Genomic DNA, 20,994 nt, shown 5'->3' on the forward strand with positions numbered 1-20,994 from the left:
AAATGTTGCAAATTCCTTCACCTCACTGGCTAAGATCCACATGCACACTGACTAATATACTAATAAACAACTACATACAAAAAAGCAGCGGACAAACAGAAAGAAATGCATTATTAATCTGTTATGCTTGGTTCTGTGGCAATAAAAGGAATGGGTAACACTAACTTAACTGTAATGGATTGCTTATATTAAAAGTGACTAAATAAATGATTGCTTGAACTGCATAACTAACAGAGTTCTCTGAAGAGTTACCCCCTACATTGAGAGCATGTTGGGGGTGCTTTAATTGCCTTTATAACTAAACACATTTTCACTTTTGATTATGGTTCTTTTCACAGAGAATGTGTGTCATGCAGGGCCTTCTCAGTGGGCTTGAGTCCAAATGAGTGCGAGATGAAGTGTGCCCACCTGAACCTCGCCTTGGTAGGTCAGACTGGTGTCTTGGCAACAGTGGCTTTCTCTCCAGGCCTTCGCAGGTGAATGGAAGTGGACTCAGAAGGTTGTATAGTGCATTTTTTGGTGATGACCGTAGGAAGAGAAAAGTCTTTCTATGTAGCTTGCAAACGAGGTAAGCAGAGCCAAATGCTCTATTTTTTTTATGATTACACCAGTATATCAACATTAGATGAATACATTCTGTCAGTTGTAGCAGCCCCAGGGAATTGTTTTATGTAAAAACACATTTTATTATCGTAATAAGGGAAAGGCAGGGCACCAACAGAGATATAGATTAAACCTCTTTAATGCGCCTTATTGGCTGATGGTGGCATAAATGCAAATCACGTCTGTAGAATTCTTTAGGACTTTGTATTCTGCAGTCTGCCCTTTGTAAGTTGGTTAATGATGCCACAGTGAGATTGTACAAGCACATTAATTTTATCTGAAATTCACAACCACGCAGTCTATGGCTGTTAAAGCGCTGTGGCTTCTTCTTGTCTTTCAAGAGTTCCCACCGGGGCCGAATGTGATCCTGATTACCACAGTGCTTTCAGGCTCTGTTGTGGTGCTGGGTGTGGCTTTGTTGCTGCTATGGAAACTACTCACCAGCATCCATGACCGCAGGGAGTTTGCCCGCTTTCAGAGAGCGCTGGAGCAGAGACGCTGGAACAGGGTGAGCCCCTGCCCAAACAAATCCTTCAGTCTGTCACAGACTGTACAATAAATGCAGGAGTTTGTCTAGGGGACACCAGTACAGAGACCTATCAACAGTTAACACAATAAAGTGGGGTAAATTCAATACCGAGGCAATAGAAAATTCAGCAATAGCAAACAGAAATGTATGACTACATTAAAAGTAAAAGATTCATTCACCTACACCTCCAGTCAATCAATAGGAAAGTGAAGAAATACTGAAGAACAGTCATGTCGTGACACTTGTTTTGTTGTGTTGCAGAAGGACAACCCCATCTACAAAAGTGCCATCACGACAGTTGTCAGCTGGAAATATAAAGAGAACTGATAGCAGCCGTGGAAGGAGATCAACTTTTCAATCAGGATCCCCGTCGTGAAGCACAATGAAACAACATCCTTCCCCCTGAACTGTTGTCAACAGATGGGACCAACTTGTCTGTGTGGGTTGGTGGGTTGGGGTGGGGGGGCTGAGGGTGAGGTGGATGTTGATGCTGATGTCTAACTTACTCGCCTTTGATCTCAAACACGCAACCTTGGACTGCCTGTCTTCAATCCTTCACTGCATGCACGGCACGCACACATATTCAAAGAGCATCTCCCCTCCATCATAAGCTGCTTCTTATATACAAGCTTGCTGTCCGTGGGATATATGCAAAGTTATGCCCTCACATTTTGAAATTCCACAAAGGCTAATTACATATAGCTGAATATTTTGTTGGGGCATGCATATGTGTTGGGTGGGTGGGGGTGGGGGGTGTGGGGTTCCCATTTATGCTGATGGCTGGCTCAGCTGTGTAACTCGGGGCTCAGGAGGCGAGAGATTGTGAGGTGAGCATCCTGCATTCTGCATTGCAATTCCAGCAGAAGCACGCGTCTTTGCGCAGGTCTCCACTGCCCTCTAGATGAGAGGAAAAGAAAGTGTCACTATGCAGGAAAGGATGGAAGGTGCTTCGAGTCACTGTAGCTATAGAAGATGACATTTTTGACACCAGTGCAAAATCCTGACTCTTGGGATTATTATTTTTTTTGTACTCCAGCAGACCTGTGCATTTGTTAAACAGATATAGAGACAGATATGCTGCACAACTTTAAATGTGCAGCTAGTGTATGTGCCAACCACTTAACCGGTGCACTGGGCTGAATCGTGTAAACGCAGAGAAACAATGGGATGTTCAGATCTAAATGGATATTAGGGTTTTTTTCCACTGCCTACAGATGGCTGCTGATGACCTTGCTGGGAGAGTTGAGCAAAGCAATATTCATCAAAGTGATGCCTCCCCTCCACTCCCAGAGTCACTGGGCAGGCGTGCATGCAGCTTTAACAGCTAGTGGGGGTAGTGGGAGGTGGGAAGCGGCGGCGGCAGCAGCAGCAGTGGTGGTGGTGTTGAAGCAGCACAGAAAATGACTCCATATGCTTCCACTATACTATGCAGCATTCTCTTTGGACTGTGTCTGATCATGAAAAATGTGCAGTGCAGATATCAGAGCATCAGAAAAGGAAGGAAGAAGGAAGCAGGAGCAGCCCTGCCCTGCGACAAAACTAGTGGAGGGGCAGAGGGCGGTGGAGGGAGGTGACCAGCCCAGGAGACAGTTATGTAACAAATACTGCAGCTATGTTATGAAAAAAAATGTATCTGATTATTTGCTGTTCAGAAAGTGGCTCTAATAAGCTTTGCCCTTTGACTCCGTCTGTGTTTAAAAGCCTATTTAAATCCTATTATTTGCACACTACCGTAATAAATTCGCATTAATGCATGACAACATTTTTCCTATTATTATTATTATTGTTACTTCTGTTGTTGTTATTCGTGGGTGGGCGGGGTTACTAGTGAGCTCATCCTCCCCGAGTTCTCCACAGGTGATTGGTGGCTTTCACCGTCCAATCACAATCCGCCTGTAAAGTGGTTTGGTGGTCACTTTGGATCGTTTTTATTTTTTTTTTTGGTCGAAGTAACCTAAGCTAACTAACCAAGTTTTTCGTCAGCGACAGGACATCTCCTCCTTTACCCTTGCTTTGGCTTCCAATGACCTCTCTTTTTGCAGACATATAAAAAGAAACTGAATATCCTTCTTTTTTTTTCTCTGAGGCGTCCTAGAAGGGAGCTAACAAGCGTTAGCATTAGGCTAGCATGACAGCCAGAAGAACAACTGCCACCATCACCATCCTCCTCCTACTCCTCCCCTGTCGGTTTGCTGGCATCGGGTAAGTTGCGAGTCAAGCTCAAGCTTGTTTTCCCCGTGTTGTATCCGTGGGAAGCGAAAGTTGTGGCTTTAAAGTCACTTGCGAGCTCAAATGAAACTGTTGGTGGGCTGTCTGCAAACTGTTAGCTGGCTGGTAAATGGCGCAGGGTCAGGGTAACTGGGCTAAGCTAGCGTTAAGCTAGCCTCTATATCGCTGTTCTTTGTGCAAGCAGCTGTGTCTGGTCTTGAGAACTGAACGAATTAAAAAGCCCTCGAAAACTCATATTTTGGGGGTCGAAGCGGTGCCCAATTGCTTGTTATTTGCTAAAACGATACCTTACAGCTTTTTTGCTGTCGTGTCCTGCTCTGTTTACCCCTCTGTTCCACCATATATGGCTTACTCTACTGTGTACTCTATTGCAGGAGCAAAACTTGCTCTGTGTGCTTCAAAACAGTCCAAAGCCAATGGATATGGGAAAATTCATCCGTACAAACGTTTACTTGGCAGCGTTAGTGTATACGTAGATAGCAGATGTAGAAATTGTCGAGGTTTTCTCCATTGTAAACCTGCATACAGAGTTACAGTGTCCTATAGAGGAGAAAATCTCACAGCAGATGCTGGGATGTCTTCTGGGCTTAGAAATGATATTTGTTTCCAGTAATAACTTCCAGTAATAATGATGTTTATAAGCACTTCTTTTTTTGACTCATTTTGTTTCACAGGCCTCCATTATGGTCTACAGATGTGAGCCTATGTCTCCCAAATGGATGATGATGATTATTGTGACCGAAATCTTCGCCTGGATCTTGTATTCATCGCCACAAAAATTTTCACCCATCTCCTCAGGTTATTTACGTTTCTTCTTATTTTCAGTGATTTTGATGAAGACTGTAAGGGGAGGCGAGCTGGTTTCCATGGTTTTCTTCCACTTATCCAATTCAGGGTCGTAGTAGGGCTGGGGCCTATTCCAGTTGTCAATGGGCAAGAGGTGGGGTACAACTCTGGACAGGATGCCAATCTGTCACAGGGCTAACACAAAGAGACATAGATTCACATTTATGATGAATTTAGAATCACCGCTTAATCTAACATCGATTTCGCAAGTAGCAGGTCTGAGATTTATGATTGAAGGCCTTGGTGAGGACTGGCAGTGGCCCCAGGTCAGACAGATCCTTGTGTACTAATGAGGGGTGTGAGAACTGGGAAAAGTGGGGAGGAGGGTGAGGCATAAAAATAAGAACAAACAGGCTGCAGTGCAGGAATGATCAAGGAAATCAAGGAAATGGAACAAGCCAATGTATCTGTAGCGAGAAACCAGGCATGTACAGGGAAAACATGCAAACTTCACACAAAAAGGCCCTAGCTGGTCTGTGCATTCAACCCCATCTATTGTGCCTCCTCCTAATATGCGTATTAATGCTGTAGTTTTTAATGAAAACTGTAAGCTTCCCATTTTGTATTCCTCAATATTGTGCCTATTCATTATAGTATATGTAGGGGCTCTGTGGTGTAGAGGTTTTACAGAGTTGGTTAACAGCCTTATCTTTAGCTTTATAAAGTGAAGAAATCGAAATCGCTCCAAACACAAGCCTCTCAGATGCTTCTGTCAATATCGGATTGGCAAAGCTCTGCTTTCCAGCATCCTGAGCAGATCTTATCTATTAGCTTAGTTTACTGATGGGTCAGTAAGGCAGCAACGGATCAGGCTGGCTTGCTTTATGCAGAACGGTGAATGCATCATGCACAGGATAGAAAAGAAAACATCGTATAGTTTGGAGTTTGTCTAAGTAAGAGTTCATATTCAGTTTCTGTATTGAGTCTTCGTGTATAATAGTACATGTTTGCATGCCGAGAAATCAGCTTGGAGCAGTAATATTAAAAGTAACAAGTGCTGAGTTCATAAAGCCAGAAATATCCTGATTCAGGCTGCCTACTTTCTTGATCAAACATTAAAATGGAAAACAAGAATTCATGCAGCTAATGGCTTAAAGGTCAAGAATGAAGAAGCTATTGCATTTAATTACTGTTCCATTGAATGAAACAGACCAGCAAATGTGCTGTGATAAACATTTGCTGAAATGAACAAGTTTGGAAGTTGGTGGCTTCCCTGATTTCTTTCAGCTCTCTGCAGTGAGAAAATGTGACGCTGACAATGATGCACCAATGAAAGTGAGAAATGTGTCATCTAACATTTGGTCAGATGTAAACTACATCTCAGAAGGACCAGTCAGGGTGGTAGGTTTACTTTTCTGCAGCATTTCCTGTACTGGCAACCACCAATGAGAAGATGAAGCTTCGCTGAGATGAAACTACAGTTAATCACAGCAAATTGACACTTAACAAATTAAAGCATTATATGCACCAGTGTATTTTTGTTTCTGTTGCCAAAAAAGGCATGAAACATTGTTGTGATTAAAACGGCATGTATGTACCGATTAGAAAGAGTTATTGTAGCACTCTGGGGTACTTCTTATTCTTACTGGCCAGGCACCAAAAAGATGATGCACATTGTCAAATATGAAATACACAGTAAAGGTCACTTGGTAAAGTAATGCACTTGAAAAATGACATGAATAAGGTCTCTTCCTGGATTCAGATGCTTTTTTTTATATTGGGATGTAATCACTTTGTTAGGTAGACCTTTTCTTTAGTAGTAACTCAATGCATTTAGGCATGTAAACATGGCCAACGCAACCTACTGAAGTTCAAACTGAGCATCAGAATGGGGAAAGAAAGATGGTTTATGTAGCTTTGAACCTGGGATTGTTGGTGCCAGATGGCCTGGTCTGAGTATTTCAGAAACTGCTGACTTACTGGGACTTTTCCACACACAACCGTCTCTAGGGTTTCAGAAAATGTTCACAAAAGAGAAAATATCCAGGGAGCAGCAGTGCGGTTTGTGACAATACCTTGTTGATGCCAGAGGTCTGAGGAGAATGGCCACACTGCTTTAAGCTAATGGGCAAGGTAAAAGTAACTCAAATACCCAGTGGTTACACAGAGCATCTGTGAATGAACAACACGGTGAACCTTAAAGCGGATGATCCACAGCTCAGAAGACTACACTGAGTGTAACTCTTGTCAGCTAAGAACGAAAAACTGAGCCCGCAGTTTGCAAGTACCCACCATAATTGGACAGTAGAAGTTTGGAAAAATGTTACCAGGTTTGAGTCTTCATTTTCTGTTGTTACATTTGGAAGGGTCACAAGTTGTTGTAAACTACATGAAAGTGTGGATCCATACTGCATTTTAATGGATCAGGATGATGTTGTGTGGGATATTTTCTTTGGACCCCTTAGTAGTAACTGAACTAACCTGGTACTGACCATATTTATCCCATAATGACCAGTGTGCCCATCTTCTGGTGGCACACATAATGTCATGAAACTGAAATCATCTAAATCATACTTTTCATGAACATGATAGTTCACTGTACTTCAGTGGCCGCTAGAGTCATTAGATCAATAGTGTATAATAGTATAATATATAAAAGATACTGTCATTTTTATATATCTGGACAGTAACTTCTTTACAGTAAGTGTATTTTATATTCAGTTTCCAGGATGCACTGCTCTTCATTTTTGTTTGTTTAAAGAGAACACTACATAAAACAACACAAATAAGGCCAGAATTCATATTTGTTTTTTGCTCAACCTAAACCAGTTTTGTTCCTGTTGCGTTTACCTTCTAGAGCATTTTATATATTCTGTAGTATTTGGGCGTAACGTTGCGGCTGTGATGACGACACATCGGACTACTTCCTGGCTCTGACCATGTTAATCCGTTTTGTGCATTCGCATGAACACAAGCCAGTCCAATTATAATTAAAAGTGTAGTGTTTGCACCACAGGGTGGCGATATTTGCAAAACAATTCACTAATTGATACAGCATGTTCTGGTTGTTCATAATAATTTTAACACACGATACAAGTTTGAAGAATTGCGTCCTTGCTGTGCTAGAAAACACCCGTGAAACCTCAGAGTTACGGTGGTGTATCAGTCGTTAATACGATCTTTCTATATGTGGCGGCATAATGAATGCGTTACGTCCTTTTTACATTTTTGAAAAATATTTATATATACTTTTTTTTTTTTTGAAGATGTAAAATATATGTATTTTCATACGTCAGCATCAGCCTGTCGTATAACAGGATAAGAACATCCCGAGCCTAGGAAGTTCACATCCCATCATCAGCATCCAGCGTTTTTGCCCCCGCTGTCGATTCAGCCCCTCCTTCCTCCCTTTTCTCGTACCCCAAGGGTCTCGCGAACGCGCACGCGTGCGAAACTGCGTGGGAATGGCTGTTTGTGTGATCGAGGGGGTTGGGCCGCTTGGAGCGAGCGGTGAGCTGCATGAGTTTGTAATGTCCGCCATGTTGGCAATGGCGTATTGAACCAGGGAGGAACAGCGGTGCTACGAGAGAAAGAGACCGACAGAGAGCGATCGAGACCCGGGCCTGCCCGGCTCTGTTCGCGCTGCTACGGACCCAAGCCCGCCCTCAATCGACCGGCTGACTCTCAGAGACCGTCACAGATTCATCCATGAGAACTCGAGGCAGACCTGCTGTTATTCCTAGCAGATCGAATAGATTTATGCTGCATCTTTTATTATAAAAATGAGTAAATTGTCGTTTCGGGCACGGGCACTGGATGCTAGTAAGCCCCTGCCCGTCTTCCGCTGCGAGGATTTGCCGGACCTGCACGAATATGCCTCAATCAACCGGGCAGTACCGCAGATGCCAACGGGGATGGAAAAAGAGGAGGAATCGGTATGTTATTTTATTGCTGCCCGACTGGCGGTGGATCTTTGGCGGCATTTTCATAGCGCGAGGCGCCGCTATGTTGCCTGCGCAAGCTTGTGCAAAATGGCCGCCATATTTTCTCTTTCGTGCGCACGATGGAGCTCGATGAAAACTGAATTTTACTGACCCGTTTCACCATGAGTGGCTGCATAAGGTTGCAATATTGTGATATTTTATTGGTAAGCCGTGTTGTGTCCGTTTATTTCCTTTTAAGCAGTACCTCAATGCACAAAGAAGTCACGTGACCTCTATCTGTTCCACCATTTTGTTGACTTTCTCGTTGGTAAAGGCGAGCGGGATAGGCCTTGGACGTGGTGTACTTTTCGTTAGCAAATGCCAGGGGGAGACACTGAGCCTTCAGCCCCGGTTGACAGCTAGGCGCCTCGTGTTGACAGCCACAGCCCTGCCATGTGTGCTGCCTGTTACGCGGAGAATGTGGAGTTTAAAAAAATAAATAAATCCCAGAGCTCTGCTTTATGATTAATAACTGCACACCTCTTCACATATACGTGGTGCAATGGCTGTAAACTGTGTTACGACATGCATGGTGTAGCCATGACGGTGCTATTCCTGGGGAAGTTTCATTCATGTAGTGCAGCACGCGGATGTAGTCTTCATTTCTGGAGCCATATTCCAAGTATCTTATTGGTTAGAAGCGTCGATGGCAAGAATACGGTGACGATAGAAAAGTTCCCTTATGTTTCTGAAAATTGGGCTTAGCATAAATTACTCTTATGAAAGTGTCTTATTGCAACTACTTATTTATTACTTGAATTTCCTTAATAATTGCACGAGTTTGGCCCACTGAGGTGCCTGTACTGTAGTGTTAGTCTGATTTTTGTTTTTTAACACTGTATTATATGGTTCTGCTTTTACTCACGTGTTTTGAGATTACACATATTCAAATTATATCCAAATACACAAATTTGCATTTGCCTGTAGACAGATTAGGCTATATGTTTTGACCACAAAGCCTTTCATTTAGAGTTTATACCTGAAATGAAAGCTGTTTTTCTGATTGTAGACAAAGTTTAAGTTGCTCATGCATTACCTGCTCATCTGGTCGGCCCCACTGAATTTTTCTCATTCACTTTTATACACCCCCTGGGATGCCTCAGCAGACACAAACATGATCCACAGATGGGATGTAAAGCAAGTTGAAATCCTGCTTTCATACCCTCCTCAACCTACTGTGCACATACACAGCAGAAATTACATAACAGTGTGACAGAAGAGATAAAGAGGACAGTTTTACTACAAGCCTGTGCGTGGCTTAGCTCCCTGACCCACATCCTGTCCAGCAACAGTGGGGTGTTGTTGCACTGACTAAATACCCAAATGTTGGCTGAGAGTTATGTTGTTCTAACTTACCAGCAGGCACAGTTTGTGAGTGTTTGTTGCGTCACAATGCATATGCATGACTTTGTCTCTTTAATTCAGAATTTTAGCTTGCAAGTGTAACCAGAATCTAAAGCAGGTGGAAGTTTTTGTTGTTGTTGTTGTTATAATATAATCAAGGGACTAACTTCATCAGCATTTAAACCTTCAAACCTCTGGCGAGCAATTAACTTCTGACCCAATCTATTTTTGCAATGCAACAGGACATCTTTGCTTGCACCATGTCCTGCATAGTGTAAATAGTTTGTGTGTTCCAGTGGCCGTTACCTTTACACTCACATTGAATTGTTCCATAACGTCTGGGGAAGTTAAAAGGTAAATCTGTAAGCCACGTTTTTGACTACAAAATTAAAATGCTTTAGAGATGGACTTTGTCCCTGCGATGCCACAATTTATGATTCATAATACATCAGCCAGTAAATCCTCCTGTCTTTAATTATAATTTACAGAATTGCCTCAGTGTTTTATTTAGTACGATGCTAAGTCAGCAGGAAATGGTTTACTGATGGAGGGGAAGGGAGTTGAGGCTAGTTTTCCCATCTGTAACAGTAGACGTCCTTATTCACCTAGAGAAGTCGCCCCCTGCTGGCTGTGAGGTATACGCTTTTCAGTCCTGGAAGCTACATCTATCCTTCACACTGTTTGCAGTCATGATTTCTCTTTGTGTGTATTTATTAACACACAAAGTATTGAACAGTTTGTTTAATCGACTAACGGTCTTACTTTGAGTGATTTCTAAAATTTTCACTGATTTCTGGTAGTGTTACTAAAATGTGTGGCACAGTAAAATTGGATGCTACTGTGCAAACAGGAGAAACATGTAAAGCCAAACAAAACACAGCCACCAAAATGCTCCGTGTGGATCTCCTTCAGAAAAAACAAATGGACAAAAATGATGTCTGTTGCACACTACGTCCATAAAGCTACTGTATTACAGCTTGACTACAGGGTCATTTGACAAGTGTGTGTTAAGTTAACCTTTGTTAAATTTAAAATGTTAATACTTTAGAGGGGGCTTGCATTCGTGACCACTTTAGCTTTAAATTGAAAGGACATCCCCCTCCCCCATACTAATCGTATAGTACTTATGCACCTGCGTGATGCAGTGTTTTGTGAGTGTTGATATTGAGCGGCATTGTTTCTCCACTGAATTTTGAGTGTTGTTCAACATAAATCACTTTTTCTCATCTGTGGAAAACTAGCAGTACTTGTGGATTTTACACAATGTGTGTGCTTGGATTTGCTGAAATGCGCCACCCTCATTTCCTCGCCTTCCTCTGGGCACGTTGAGCTGAAAACACCTGCTGGAGGCCACACTTTTGTTGCCATGGCAACTTTTATTGGAGTCATCTATTTTTCTTGGGAACATTTAATGGAGGGAACGCGTGGTGCTGTGAAAAATAGATTTTCATTTGTCTCTCCTCGATCTGCATCTGTGACCGTGACAGAAAGCAGAACTGCCACTGAGTCCCAGAACATTTTGTGTGGGAAGAACAAGAGAATCTGAGGTTCAATATTAGATTGTGTTTTCTCGGGTGAAAAGCCGTTAGAAGCTACTTTGTAACCAGTTGTTTTCACTTCTTGTGCCCACTTTACACTAGATGTGTCACAAGACCAAAAACGTTGTCTGTACCAAAATAATAAGTCAAATGCATACATTACGAAGCATACAATGCTTCGTAATGTAAGAATATGATGATTCGTGATCATGTATTAACATGATCACGAATCATCATATTCTTATAAAATGAACAGTAAGCCTACTAATTAGCTATTAGAGTAGCTTTGCATGATCCACTGCTCAAACTAATTCCTTGCAGCCCCTCAGTTCGTCCTTTGCGTGATGCAAACTGTGCAAGCTCCTCTAAATTTAAGCCAGCTTTCTTCTTATTGGCTGCATCTTACAAACAAAAGGCTTGACCTGAAGTTGGGAGTGGCCGCTGTGCTCAGCCTAAGCTGGTTCCCTGATATTGACCATATGAGAGAGATCTGCTTTCACTGACATCATGCAGAGCCAGAAAAGAAATTGTGTTCAGATAAGTGTGAAGCCTGAGCATCAGGCCTTGTATGATACTTGTAAATATGCTAAACTCATCATTTGAACCTTTAGCTTTTTGTAATATGTTCATTTCATCATTGTAACTTGATTGTACAAAGCAGGACATAAGAAAAGGCATAAAATGTAATTTACTTAAAGTCCCAGTTCCTTATTTTTACTTTTTTTTGGAAGCAAGACCATGAGGACAAGTCATTTTCAGCATCCATAAACTGTCAAAAGTTCAAACTGCATAATGGCACATCAACTTGAAAGTTTGGCTAACACAGGCTTTTGCTGTGGGTCCCGTAATAACCTGGTTCACTTGTTCTCATGTGCCATTCACAAAATCCTTTTATCCGACACTCGCCCAACTCCTCTGCAGAGGAAATCCCAGGCTGTGAACCATGCTTGTGAGGATCACAGCTGTGAAAGATCAGGATATCTTTAGGTCAGAGAAGGCTCAGGGCTGCCTGCTGCAACCTGTCGAAGCAATATCCTTTATAGAAGCTCGCAAAGGCAGGTCTGGGCCAGGCTCAGGTTTAATTGGCACCTTACGTGCACGCTTTATGCAGGTTCCTTATCTCACAAAGCTCCTGGGTTCGTCAGCATGTCAGACGGTAGGGTTCAGAGAGGGCAGTTTCTTTGTGGCGGTTTTATGAGCAAACGCATCCTTCACTGTGCCAGTTAAACACTGGATCATGTAGTTTACATAAGCTCATGTCATGTCAGTAGACAACGCTTTGATAAGCAGTACTCTCTAAGCTGTAACAGTTGCTGAGGAACAGTGCAGACAACAGTTAAGTACATTTTGTAACAAATGTATTTCAGTTGAGTACTAGTTTGGAGTGGTTTGATTTCTTGCATCATTGTGCTTCAATTTTTGCTTGTAATTATCAATACAGGCTGGTGTTTCAAAGACTTAAACTATGCTTTTAATTTAGATATGAGAAGTTTGATCTCAAATGTGCGTGCAAAGCTTATTGTGTAACTTTTAATGTTTTAAGTCGCTGAGCTCAGAGAACCACAGCTTCTGCAGTTTGGGTTTAACCCAGGAAGGACTTTTTAAATGTACAATGACACAGAGCTGTTGGCTAATTTGCAGGAAGTTGTGCGTTTGTGGGCAGTGAACATGGCTGTGTGAAATTTTTAATAAGTGTGCCTGCCCAGCCTGCTCACGCTCGCAGCCGAATCTGGCGCTTTGTTTTTGTCCTGACCCTTCAATTTGTGTAACCGTGCCAAATTCAATCTTGGTTGAGAGTGCTATTCAAGCTTTAGATTGTGATCAAGTTAGTGCTTGGTAAAAAGTTGTGTATTTCTCTCTTGTGCTCTTTTAGAGCCTGCGGCAAGCAGGAAATGCTGTGATTTAGGACGTTGTGGATGATGTCTAAAATCCTCATTGGTGAACACTTTCACAGTTGACACAATAAGATGTTTTCTTTGCGTTTACAAGGGGCAGATGGTTCAGCTCTGGGCACATGCTGTGTCCTTTGATGCCAGTTCACAGCTCTGATAGGGTTCCCCTGTTACTCCATGCAGAGCTCTTCATGGCTTTGAATTATATTTAAGGCAGTTCAGACACCCATGCATGTGTGGAAGTGTATAAAACTGAGTCGTTGTCAGGGAATGCTTGTTTGTGGTCATATTTGCCAGGCGCAGTTGGTATCTCTTAACATTGACCCACATTTCAGAATCTAGCCAATAAACTGTAGTTGAGAAAACGTGTGTGAAGTGTAAAATGAGTAGGAGCTCTGTTAAAATACTTGTTAGAGCAAGACGGACCTTGAGTTGGTTTGACTTGATTGGCCGTCTGTTGCATCGACCACAAATAAAAGGCCTACAGATATTGTGCGCTACAGAGTGAGCGTGCAGTGCTAGTAAGTTGCAGTGTCTTTGATGCAGATCTTAATGCCAGGGCATAAGCGAGAGCTTTGCTTAAACTCCTGTCATTTAGTAATAACACTGATTCTGAACACCGAGGAGCAGTATGCTGTTTGGAAAATTAAGACACTGTTTTATACAGGGGAAAAAAGATTCATGTTTTTGTGGGATTCTTCCAAACAACACATATTTCAGGTAACTATCAGTTGTGTAATATGAAAACATTTTGTACTTGCTGAGTTCAAGAGTCAAACCGTCTGAGTCATTTGCCCACGTTTATGCTTCTGCTGCCAAGTTGGAGTACCAGATTTGCAGCTGAAGAAACTTTGCAGGTATTTTAATACGATCCACGGGCTCAACATAGGCAACAGAATTTCTGTAAACTTTTTTTTTCCTCTCTCCATTTGTTCCACCTGAGAGGTGCAGTAAATAATAAAGAGTCATTGTTGTGAGTGATAGTGGGGTTATCTGAGGGGTGCTCAAAATGAGGCGTTTGCCACAAAGCACATGCTACAAAGTCCAACTCGGCTGACTGTGAAGCTCACCTTTCCAAACTCATTGACATGGCAGTGCACTTGCTAATACTCCTACGCTGTTCTCCTGCTGATGACTCATTTCTCTGAGACATCATTACCGTGTTGGCATACATTATATAGACATAACAAACTATGATAAATATTATGCTTTGCCTGCCAGACAAGCCTAGACAAATGAATTGAGATTAGGTTTAAAAACGACAGCTAAGAAATGCCACACAAACACTGAAAGATAATGAGCGAAGGGAACTGAAGAGGATTCACACCCAGGAGGTGCAGGATGTTCAGACGAGTGTGATTTTTATTTATTTATTTTGACCCAGCGGCTGACATGTTTGTCCCTGACTTTGATGATGAATACACCCTAGAGGAAGAGGAAATGTTGGCAGCACCGTACGAAGCCAGTGAGGGTTTCACAAGGGATGGAGAGATGACCATTCATGTAGCAGGCCTTTCCTGTTTTGAAACATTTTGTATTTGAACAACTGCCATCATGCTTTGCACTGACAAATTTGATTGCAGTAGCTGATGTTTATATGTTAAGCGTAAATTTCTGTTTTGTTTGTGTGTTTATTTCATTCAAAGGTTAGTGTGATAAAGGGATTGTAGACTTTAAACTGGTTTGCAGGGGGTTTCCTGCCTCTTAAACAGGCATACGAAAGGCTGGATTTACAAAGCTTAGTCTGGGGTTCCTTATTTAACTGAAGTCTGTGCTTGTGCTTGTGGTATCTGTTGCTGTTTGATAACCAGCGATGGCGTTTATGCTTCATTAAATGAAACCCAACTAAGAAAAACATTATTACTATCCTGGTGTTGATTTCAAGGAAGACAAAAACTAAATCCTGGTTAATTTTGGGTGTAATACTGAGTATAGATTTGTTTTTCTAGCACAACAAGATGTAAACAGTACCTCAGTCTACTATCAGCCAAAATATTTCAAACATCTGCATTGGCTCAGAATTTCACAGTTCTGTATTTCACAGTGTGACAGATGTTTAAAACTAATCATTTGGAGCAATAAGCGATGCCAATGTTTTTTGTATTACTTCTTCTGTGCCAGGGAACTAAAGAAATCCCCAGAATGAAAACAACATTTAGGCAGCGCAAAATTGAGCCAACACAATAGATAAACATCAGCCGCTGCCATCTTATTTGCCAATATACTGATGAAAGCCAGCCAGACCATAAACACTGGCCAGCCTAAGACATTTGCAGAAAAAGGCTAATATCAGCCAGTCCTGACGCGCATCCTTTGGTTTTACATACGGATACTCGATGTTATGTATATGAAACATTTCACAGCTCTGCCCTCGCAGACCTTCCTCTGGAGCTCTTCCAGTGAGAGGTTTAGGCTGTAATCTCTTTAATGTGAGAGGTCTGAGGCCACAGATCACATTTATCATCCTGTTAAGTACAATACTTTAAGCACTTGGCGTTCTTTAACATCTGGACTGCTTATGGTTATTAGTCCTGTGCAAGCACAGCGAAGCGATGTCATGCACCTCATAATGAAACAACTTTTGGTCTTAACTAAATCAGTCATTCTCATTGTTTCCATTACACACTGTTGTACGTACATGCAGATGCACCACAGAATGAAAAGAAGTGGGGGGGGGAAGAGTGTGATGTGTAAAATGAGTATTGAAGTAATTAAAATATTTTTTTTTAGTTTGTTTTCTTAAACCATCTTGTTTACAAGTTGACAATCCGGAGTCTTTTTTTCTTCTTTTTTTAATAATTCCTTGTATACTAATGTCTCTTGACAAATCAAGATACTGATCACTGCAGAAGTCTTTACATTTTTTTTCTAAACAGCAGCTTCTTTCTCTCTTTCAGGAGCACCATCTCCAGCGGGCCATCTCGGCGCAGCAGGTATATGGCGAGAAGCGGGACAACATGGTTATCCCCGTCCCCGAGGCGGAGTGCAACATCACGCACTACGAGTCCCTCTACCCCGGGGAGTTCAAAATGCCAAAGCAGCTTATTCACATACAGCGTGAGTAGCAGGCTGCGTGCAAGTGGATTATCTTCTTAGCTGTGTTAGTGGTCTGTGAGCATGTGGTGATGTTGCCGTTTGGCTGCACCGGATAGCTTCAGGGTGTTTATCCTGCTGATTGAGAGATTTTAGTGTTTGTGGTTTTGATGAGAAACCTGTGAGTAATTAGAAGCACTTTTCTAAGAGATGTGTATTTATATTGTATGTTTTGTTTTCTGGACGGTTTTCTGAAAGTTAGAGCTTTTTCATGTGGACATAATATTGACACACATAGTTGTTGCTTTTTTCTTCAGAAAACTTTAAGATCAAGTCTTGTTGTTTGGCATTTACTGTAGCCATGAAATGTACTGTGTTTGCATTAGCGAAATGTCAAACTTTGAGACTGCTGTTGCAGATACTTTCACCATAATTTGGCAGTCATCTTAACATTTTAAATGTAGGGGCGGTGAGGGTAACACTGCAAGCTTTTCCAAATGCCACTGGCTTTGACAGGTTAATGTGTTGATTACAGTGGCTCTGATAGTGGCTGTGCAGTAAACATCTTATTTTTTCACCCGAGGGCCACAGTAGTGACAGCCACTTTTAATTTATTTTCTGCAGAATCTCAATGTCAGATTGGCAGGGCCAAAAAAAAATACAAAGCCAGGGGCAATATTTATGTTCAAATAGTAGATTAAATTCACATCTCATATTTGTCCTAAAGTGTTGCCTTATTGAATGGGTGAAAGCACACAACTAAACTGAAGCACAGCACTTTGTTATGATAAAATGCTGTTTATTTTTTGAGCAAAGTTCGGCTGCAGTTGGCTGAAGATAAAGGCTTCAGCAGTTCATATCCTATGGGTTGTGTTATTGACATTGCTTGAAAGGCGCTGTTGCTAAATACAAAATGATGGTGAATTATAAAGTCTCTGTATTGTAAGCCCAGGCTTTGCTGACTGAAATGTGTCATAGTCATCTAATATTGATTCATCAATTTGATACACACTGCAGCCTCTGCTGGTATTGTTCAGAAAAGTGATGTTTTGTTTAGTTCAGCAGCCTCATTCCTGCAATGTCTTTGAAATATTGTCTTGGCTGCATCTGTCTCTCCAGTAACCAACTCTTTTCTTTTTCTTTTTTTCTCACAGCTTTTAGTTTGGATACAGAGCAGCCAGACTATGACCTAGATTCAGAGGATGAGACGTTTGTGAATAAGCTGAAGAAGAAAATGGAAATCACTGCTCTGCAGTTTGAAGAAATGATAGACCGGCTGGAAAAAGGCAGTGGACAGCAGGTATATGTAACCCTGTGTGGGGAAAGTATTGCTTTGCATGCACACAAGTCTTTTTATTCACTTTACACTGAATAAAATGTATGCTCTGAGTCACTTTTTGCATTAACTCCATTATGTTTCATAACTTGTATTTTAGTCATTTGAGAGGCCTGTCATTCTCTTTGTCAGTGGTTTCTTTAAGAGTTGCTATTTCTGACTTTTCTTTGACTAATAAGCAGTTCACGTGACTTTGAAAAAGACAAAATATGAGTTTATGTGATGTGCCTGAAGGCAGCGTGACTGCTTAAAATCTAAAGCCTTTGTTTTGTTGTGTCTTGGTCTGTTCATAGTGACTGCTTGTTTAAACCAGCTGGACTTAATTATTATACATAGCTGAGCACTTATTTCCAGAATGATGTGGCTCAGGCCATTACACTAACTTGGTCTGGCCTGTGTTGCTCTGTAGCTTGTCAGTCTACAGGAAGCCAAACTGCTGCTGAAGGAGGACGATGAACTGATCAAGGAGGTCTTTGACTACTGGAGCCGGAAGAGGAAAACCAGCAAGGGTGGCTGCCTCATCCCCAGCGTCAAGCAGGAGAAGAGGGATGGCTCTAGCACCAGCGACCCTTATGTGGCCTTTCGCCGACGGACAGAGAAGATGCAAACTAGGAAGGTAGGACTTTCTAGCAAAAATGAGTAAGATAAAGGCAAATAAAAGGACATAAATTATGCTGACCTACATTTTATGTGCAAATTTGAGTTGTAGAAGTCTACTGGGGCTTCACCAATCCAACTTTTGAAGATAAAAACTTGGAATCCTTGTATTATCTTTTTACCAACGTAATTATATAAGCAGTTCCCATCGGTTTTGGTATGGTCCAAACATATTGGCTTTAAAGTGATTCAGATGAGGCAGATAAATATTTTGTCCCTACAGTAGTGTTCCCCTAAGATGAAAGATGAGCAGTTTAATATTTCCATACCTTAACCTTTTTAAAGATTTTCAGTTAAAATGGAAACTAATTTAAGGTGGCATCCACCAGGCACCTCCCGGAATGAGATTATCACAATATTTAACTCACAATATGACATTATTTTGGTGTTTAAAAAAGATTTTTTTTAGATTTTGTGATTTGCTGACTATTGCCATAACATTGTGATTAATCACCTTTTTTCAATTGCAGCTACGGTTCTGTATTGATACAGTATTCACAAGCAAAATATTGGAATTTAGATTTCTGACACTGAATCATCACTGCTCTGTTTTCAGAATCGAAAGAATGATGAGGCCTCATATGAGAAGATGCTGAAGCTGCGCAGGGACCTGAGTCGAGCTGTCACCATCTTAGAGATGATCAAAAGAAGAGAGAAGAGCAAGAGGGAACTGTTGCACCTCACACTGGAAATTGTGGAAAAGAGGTAAGAAAGTTGACTAAACTGCACCTTGTCAGACAAGTAGTTGCTATAAAGGAGACCTTTTCACTTGTACTCGCAAACCGCATGCCCCACTTATCTGATTGGATGAGATTTTCAAAAGGGGGTCATTCAGGGTAATGGCTAACGGCTGTGCCCTTGTCCTGTTTTGGGAATGCTTTCTGATAACATCTTAAGAAGCTGAGATGATAACAGCGTGGTGTTTTGGACAGTGTATGTGGTGAACCTCCATATTTGATTAGCCTGTTGTTTACTTGCCAAGTCTGAAATTCAGCACAATGCTTGTCTGCATGACCGATCATACAAAAGTCAGCCACATATTTTCTGGAAGGCCAGGCTTCACTGCTCCTGTTAATTGGGGTCACAGTTAAATGCACTTTTCCATGCAAAGTTCACCTTGTTTATTCAGTAGTGTTTGGACCACATTAGCTCAGTGATGTCTGGGTCCTGGTCAAGGCTTTGCTTTCCCCAGTCTTTTAAGCAGTATAGTGGTCTGTATCTCTGTATTATAAAATATAAACTTTGTGTTTTCCAAACTCCATTTTGGATTGTCCTCCCTCCACCCCCCAGTGGAGCCTTTGCAATCCATCTAAACATGACATCCGAATGGAATGAATTTACTCTGAAAGTAGCTGTCAGGGTGAGCTTAAATTGGACCCTTCTCCTTGAAGTGCTTTTGATTTGTAGTGACATTTCAATTTCCTCTTGTTATCCCGGCCTGGTTTCTGCCTGCGCATCACAGCTAGTGCTCACTCTCAGACTGGACCACTCTGTTCCCAGTAGGTAGTTTTTCCCGGTCACTTTATGATGCTATGCTGCTGTAGAGGGGCTCAGGTGTAATGTCTGGTGGGTGCAGTCTGTCATTTGTGTGTCTCAAGCCCTTACTGTGTATCAAAGTTTAGGTTCTTTTGTGTTTAAACTGTGGTTGCATGATGTTAGCAGTTATACATTATTCATGGTAATGTTAGTGATAAATTGAAGTAGTTTACACAAATTTCCAAGCTTAATATAGTCAACTAAAACTATGTGGTAAATGCATCTGTTCGAGGCCGAGGTGTCTTCATGACAGTATGTCATCTACAAAATTTAAGACTGAAGCGAATAAAAACAACTTGAACCTAAGTGTATAATATTTCGTATTATTCCGTCTAATGTTATTGTTAAACTGACATGTTGCCTGAAGTAAATATTAGGGATGCACTGATCCAACTATTCATTTCTGATCCGATACCAGTCTTAAGTAAACAAACTCTGCTCCTCACTGTGAAACTCGGAAGCATTCTATATTTCTAAGGCATCCAACCCGCCATTGCTTTGCTGTTAACATCCTGAATAACAAATATGCAGCAAAAAAAGAGAAGTCATCGCCAGTAAAAACCGGGCACTCTGTCCATCTTTACAGATCTGGAGTTGAGTGCACTGTTACTTTGTATCCTGTACACTTCCAGCTTCTTTATTGATGCATTATCTTCTTCCGGCAACTCATACACTGCTGCTGATTTATTGTGTAGTAAACTGGATCAGCTATAGATGGGCTGTTGTCAAATATCCGATTGAGCTTTGTTTTACCAATAATTGTTCATACTTACTATGTGAGCTGATAAAGCTGAAGTTGGCAGGAGTGCGGTTGTAATACTAAAAACATTAACTTCTTTGCTTTGATTTTCCTCATATTTTGCCTCTCTCTCTGTGTCCACCAGGAATGTGTTGCCAGACTTTGGCAGTGAGGTGATGGCAGAAGCACTGGCACAGCGGGCTCTGGTGAAGCCTGTTTACACCATCCCCATCATTCCTCTGTCCAGCAGTAACCAGTACAGACATCAGGACCACTTGGACATGAAGGACTACAAGAAAGTAAGGACATGTTCATCAGGAATTGTACAAAAAAAACAAACACATTTCCCTCCTTTCAGCTCTGTCTGTGTGTGTGTGTTGAAACAGAATGGCGAGCAAACTACAGGAAATTGTATTGACTTTGAATTCGTCCTTTAGTTGAGTCGATTCACTCAAGCTGCTTAATGCTGTACTCTGTATTGGCACACTGAGTCATACCAGACCTTGGCATTTTCATTCTGAAAGGGTGCATGGTTTGAAATGACAGCTAGGTCTAAATTATTAAAAATAATTTCCCTTATGGACAAGAAACTGCAAATTTGTACTCAAGTTTATTATAGTATAACAGTTCTTAACAACACACAGGAGCAAATGTTGAACAGTGTTTTACCACAATAAATATCCTGTTTATCCTTTAAATTTAATGATATAAAGCCAAACGTCCCTTTGTTTACATATTATAGCACTTAATTACTTTGCACAGTTGTGACCTCAGTGTCATCGGAACTTC

At 41.5% G+C, this 20,994-nt stretch overlaps 1 protein-coding gene and 1 pseudogene across 3 annotated transcripts in view; both read left to right on the forward strand.

The window, feature by feature from the left end:
- Nucleotides 1–1,459, forward strand: part of LOC134634113 (integrin beta-1-like) — a 28,394-nt pseudogene extending 26,935 nt beyond the window's left edge.
- A 1,564-nt stretch (nucleotides 1,460–3,023) lies between these two features.
- Nucleotides 3,024–20,994, forward strand: part of LOC134634215 (enhancer of polycomb homolog 1-like) — a 31,837-nt gene continuing 13,866 nt past the window's right edge. The window contains exons 1-7 of one of the 3 annotated variants that reach the window (XM_063483281.1): nucleotides 3,024–3,334; nucleotides 4,036–4,159; nucleotides 15,802–15,961; nucleotides 17,092–17,237; nucleotides 17,683–17,889; nucleotides 18,487–18,635; nucleotides 20,351–20,504. In XM_063483281.1, coding sequence (XP_063339351.1) covers nucleotides 15,862–15,961; nucleotides 17,092–17,237; nucleotides 17,683–17,889; nucleotides 18,487–18,635; nucleotides 20,351–20,504 — 756 coding nt within the window. In that variant the 5' untranslated portion in view covers nucleotides 3,024–3,334; nucleotides 4,036–4,159; nucleotides 15,802–15,861. Of the gene's footprint in view, nucleotides 3,335–4,035; nucleotides 4,160–7,638; nucleotides 8,083–15,801; nucleotides 15,962–17,091; nucleotides 17,238–17,682; nucleotides 17,890–18,486; nucleotides 18,636–20,350; nucleotides 20,505–20,994 lie in introns of those variants that run through there. The other 2 variants (XM_063483280.1, XM_063483278.1) reach the window with 2 other exon arrangements.

Source organism: Pelmatolapia mariae, linkage group LG9 (assembly GCF_036321145.2).
Source record: "Pelmatolapia mariae isolate MD_Pm_ZW linkage group LG9, Pm_UMD_F_2, whole genome shotgun sequence".
NCBI classification, from domain to species: Eukaryota; Metazoa; Chordata; class Actinopteri; order Cichliformes; family Cichlidae; genus Pelmatolapia; species Pelmatolapia mariae.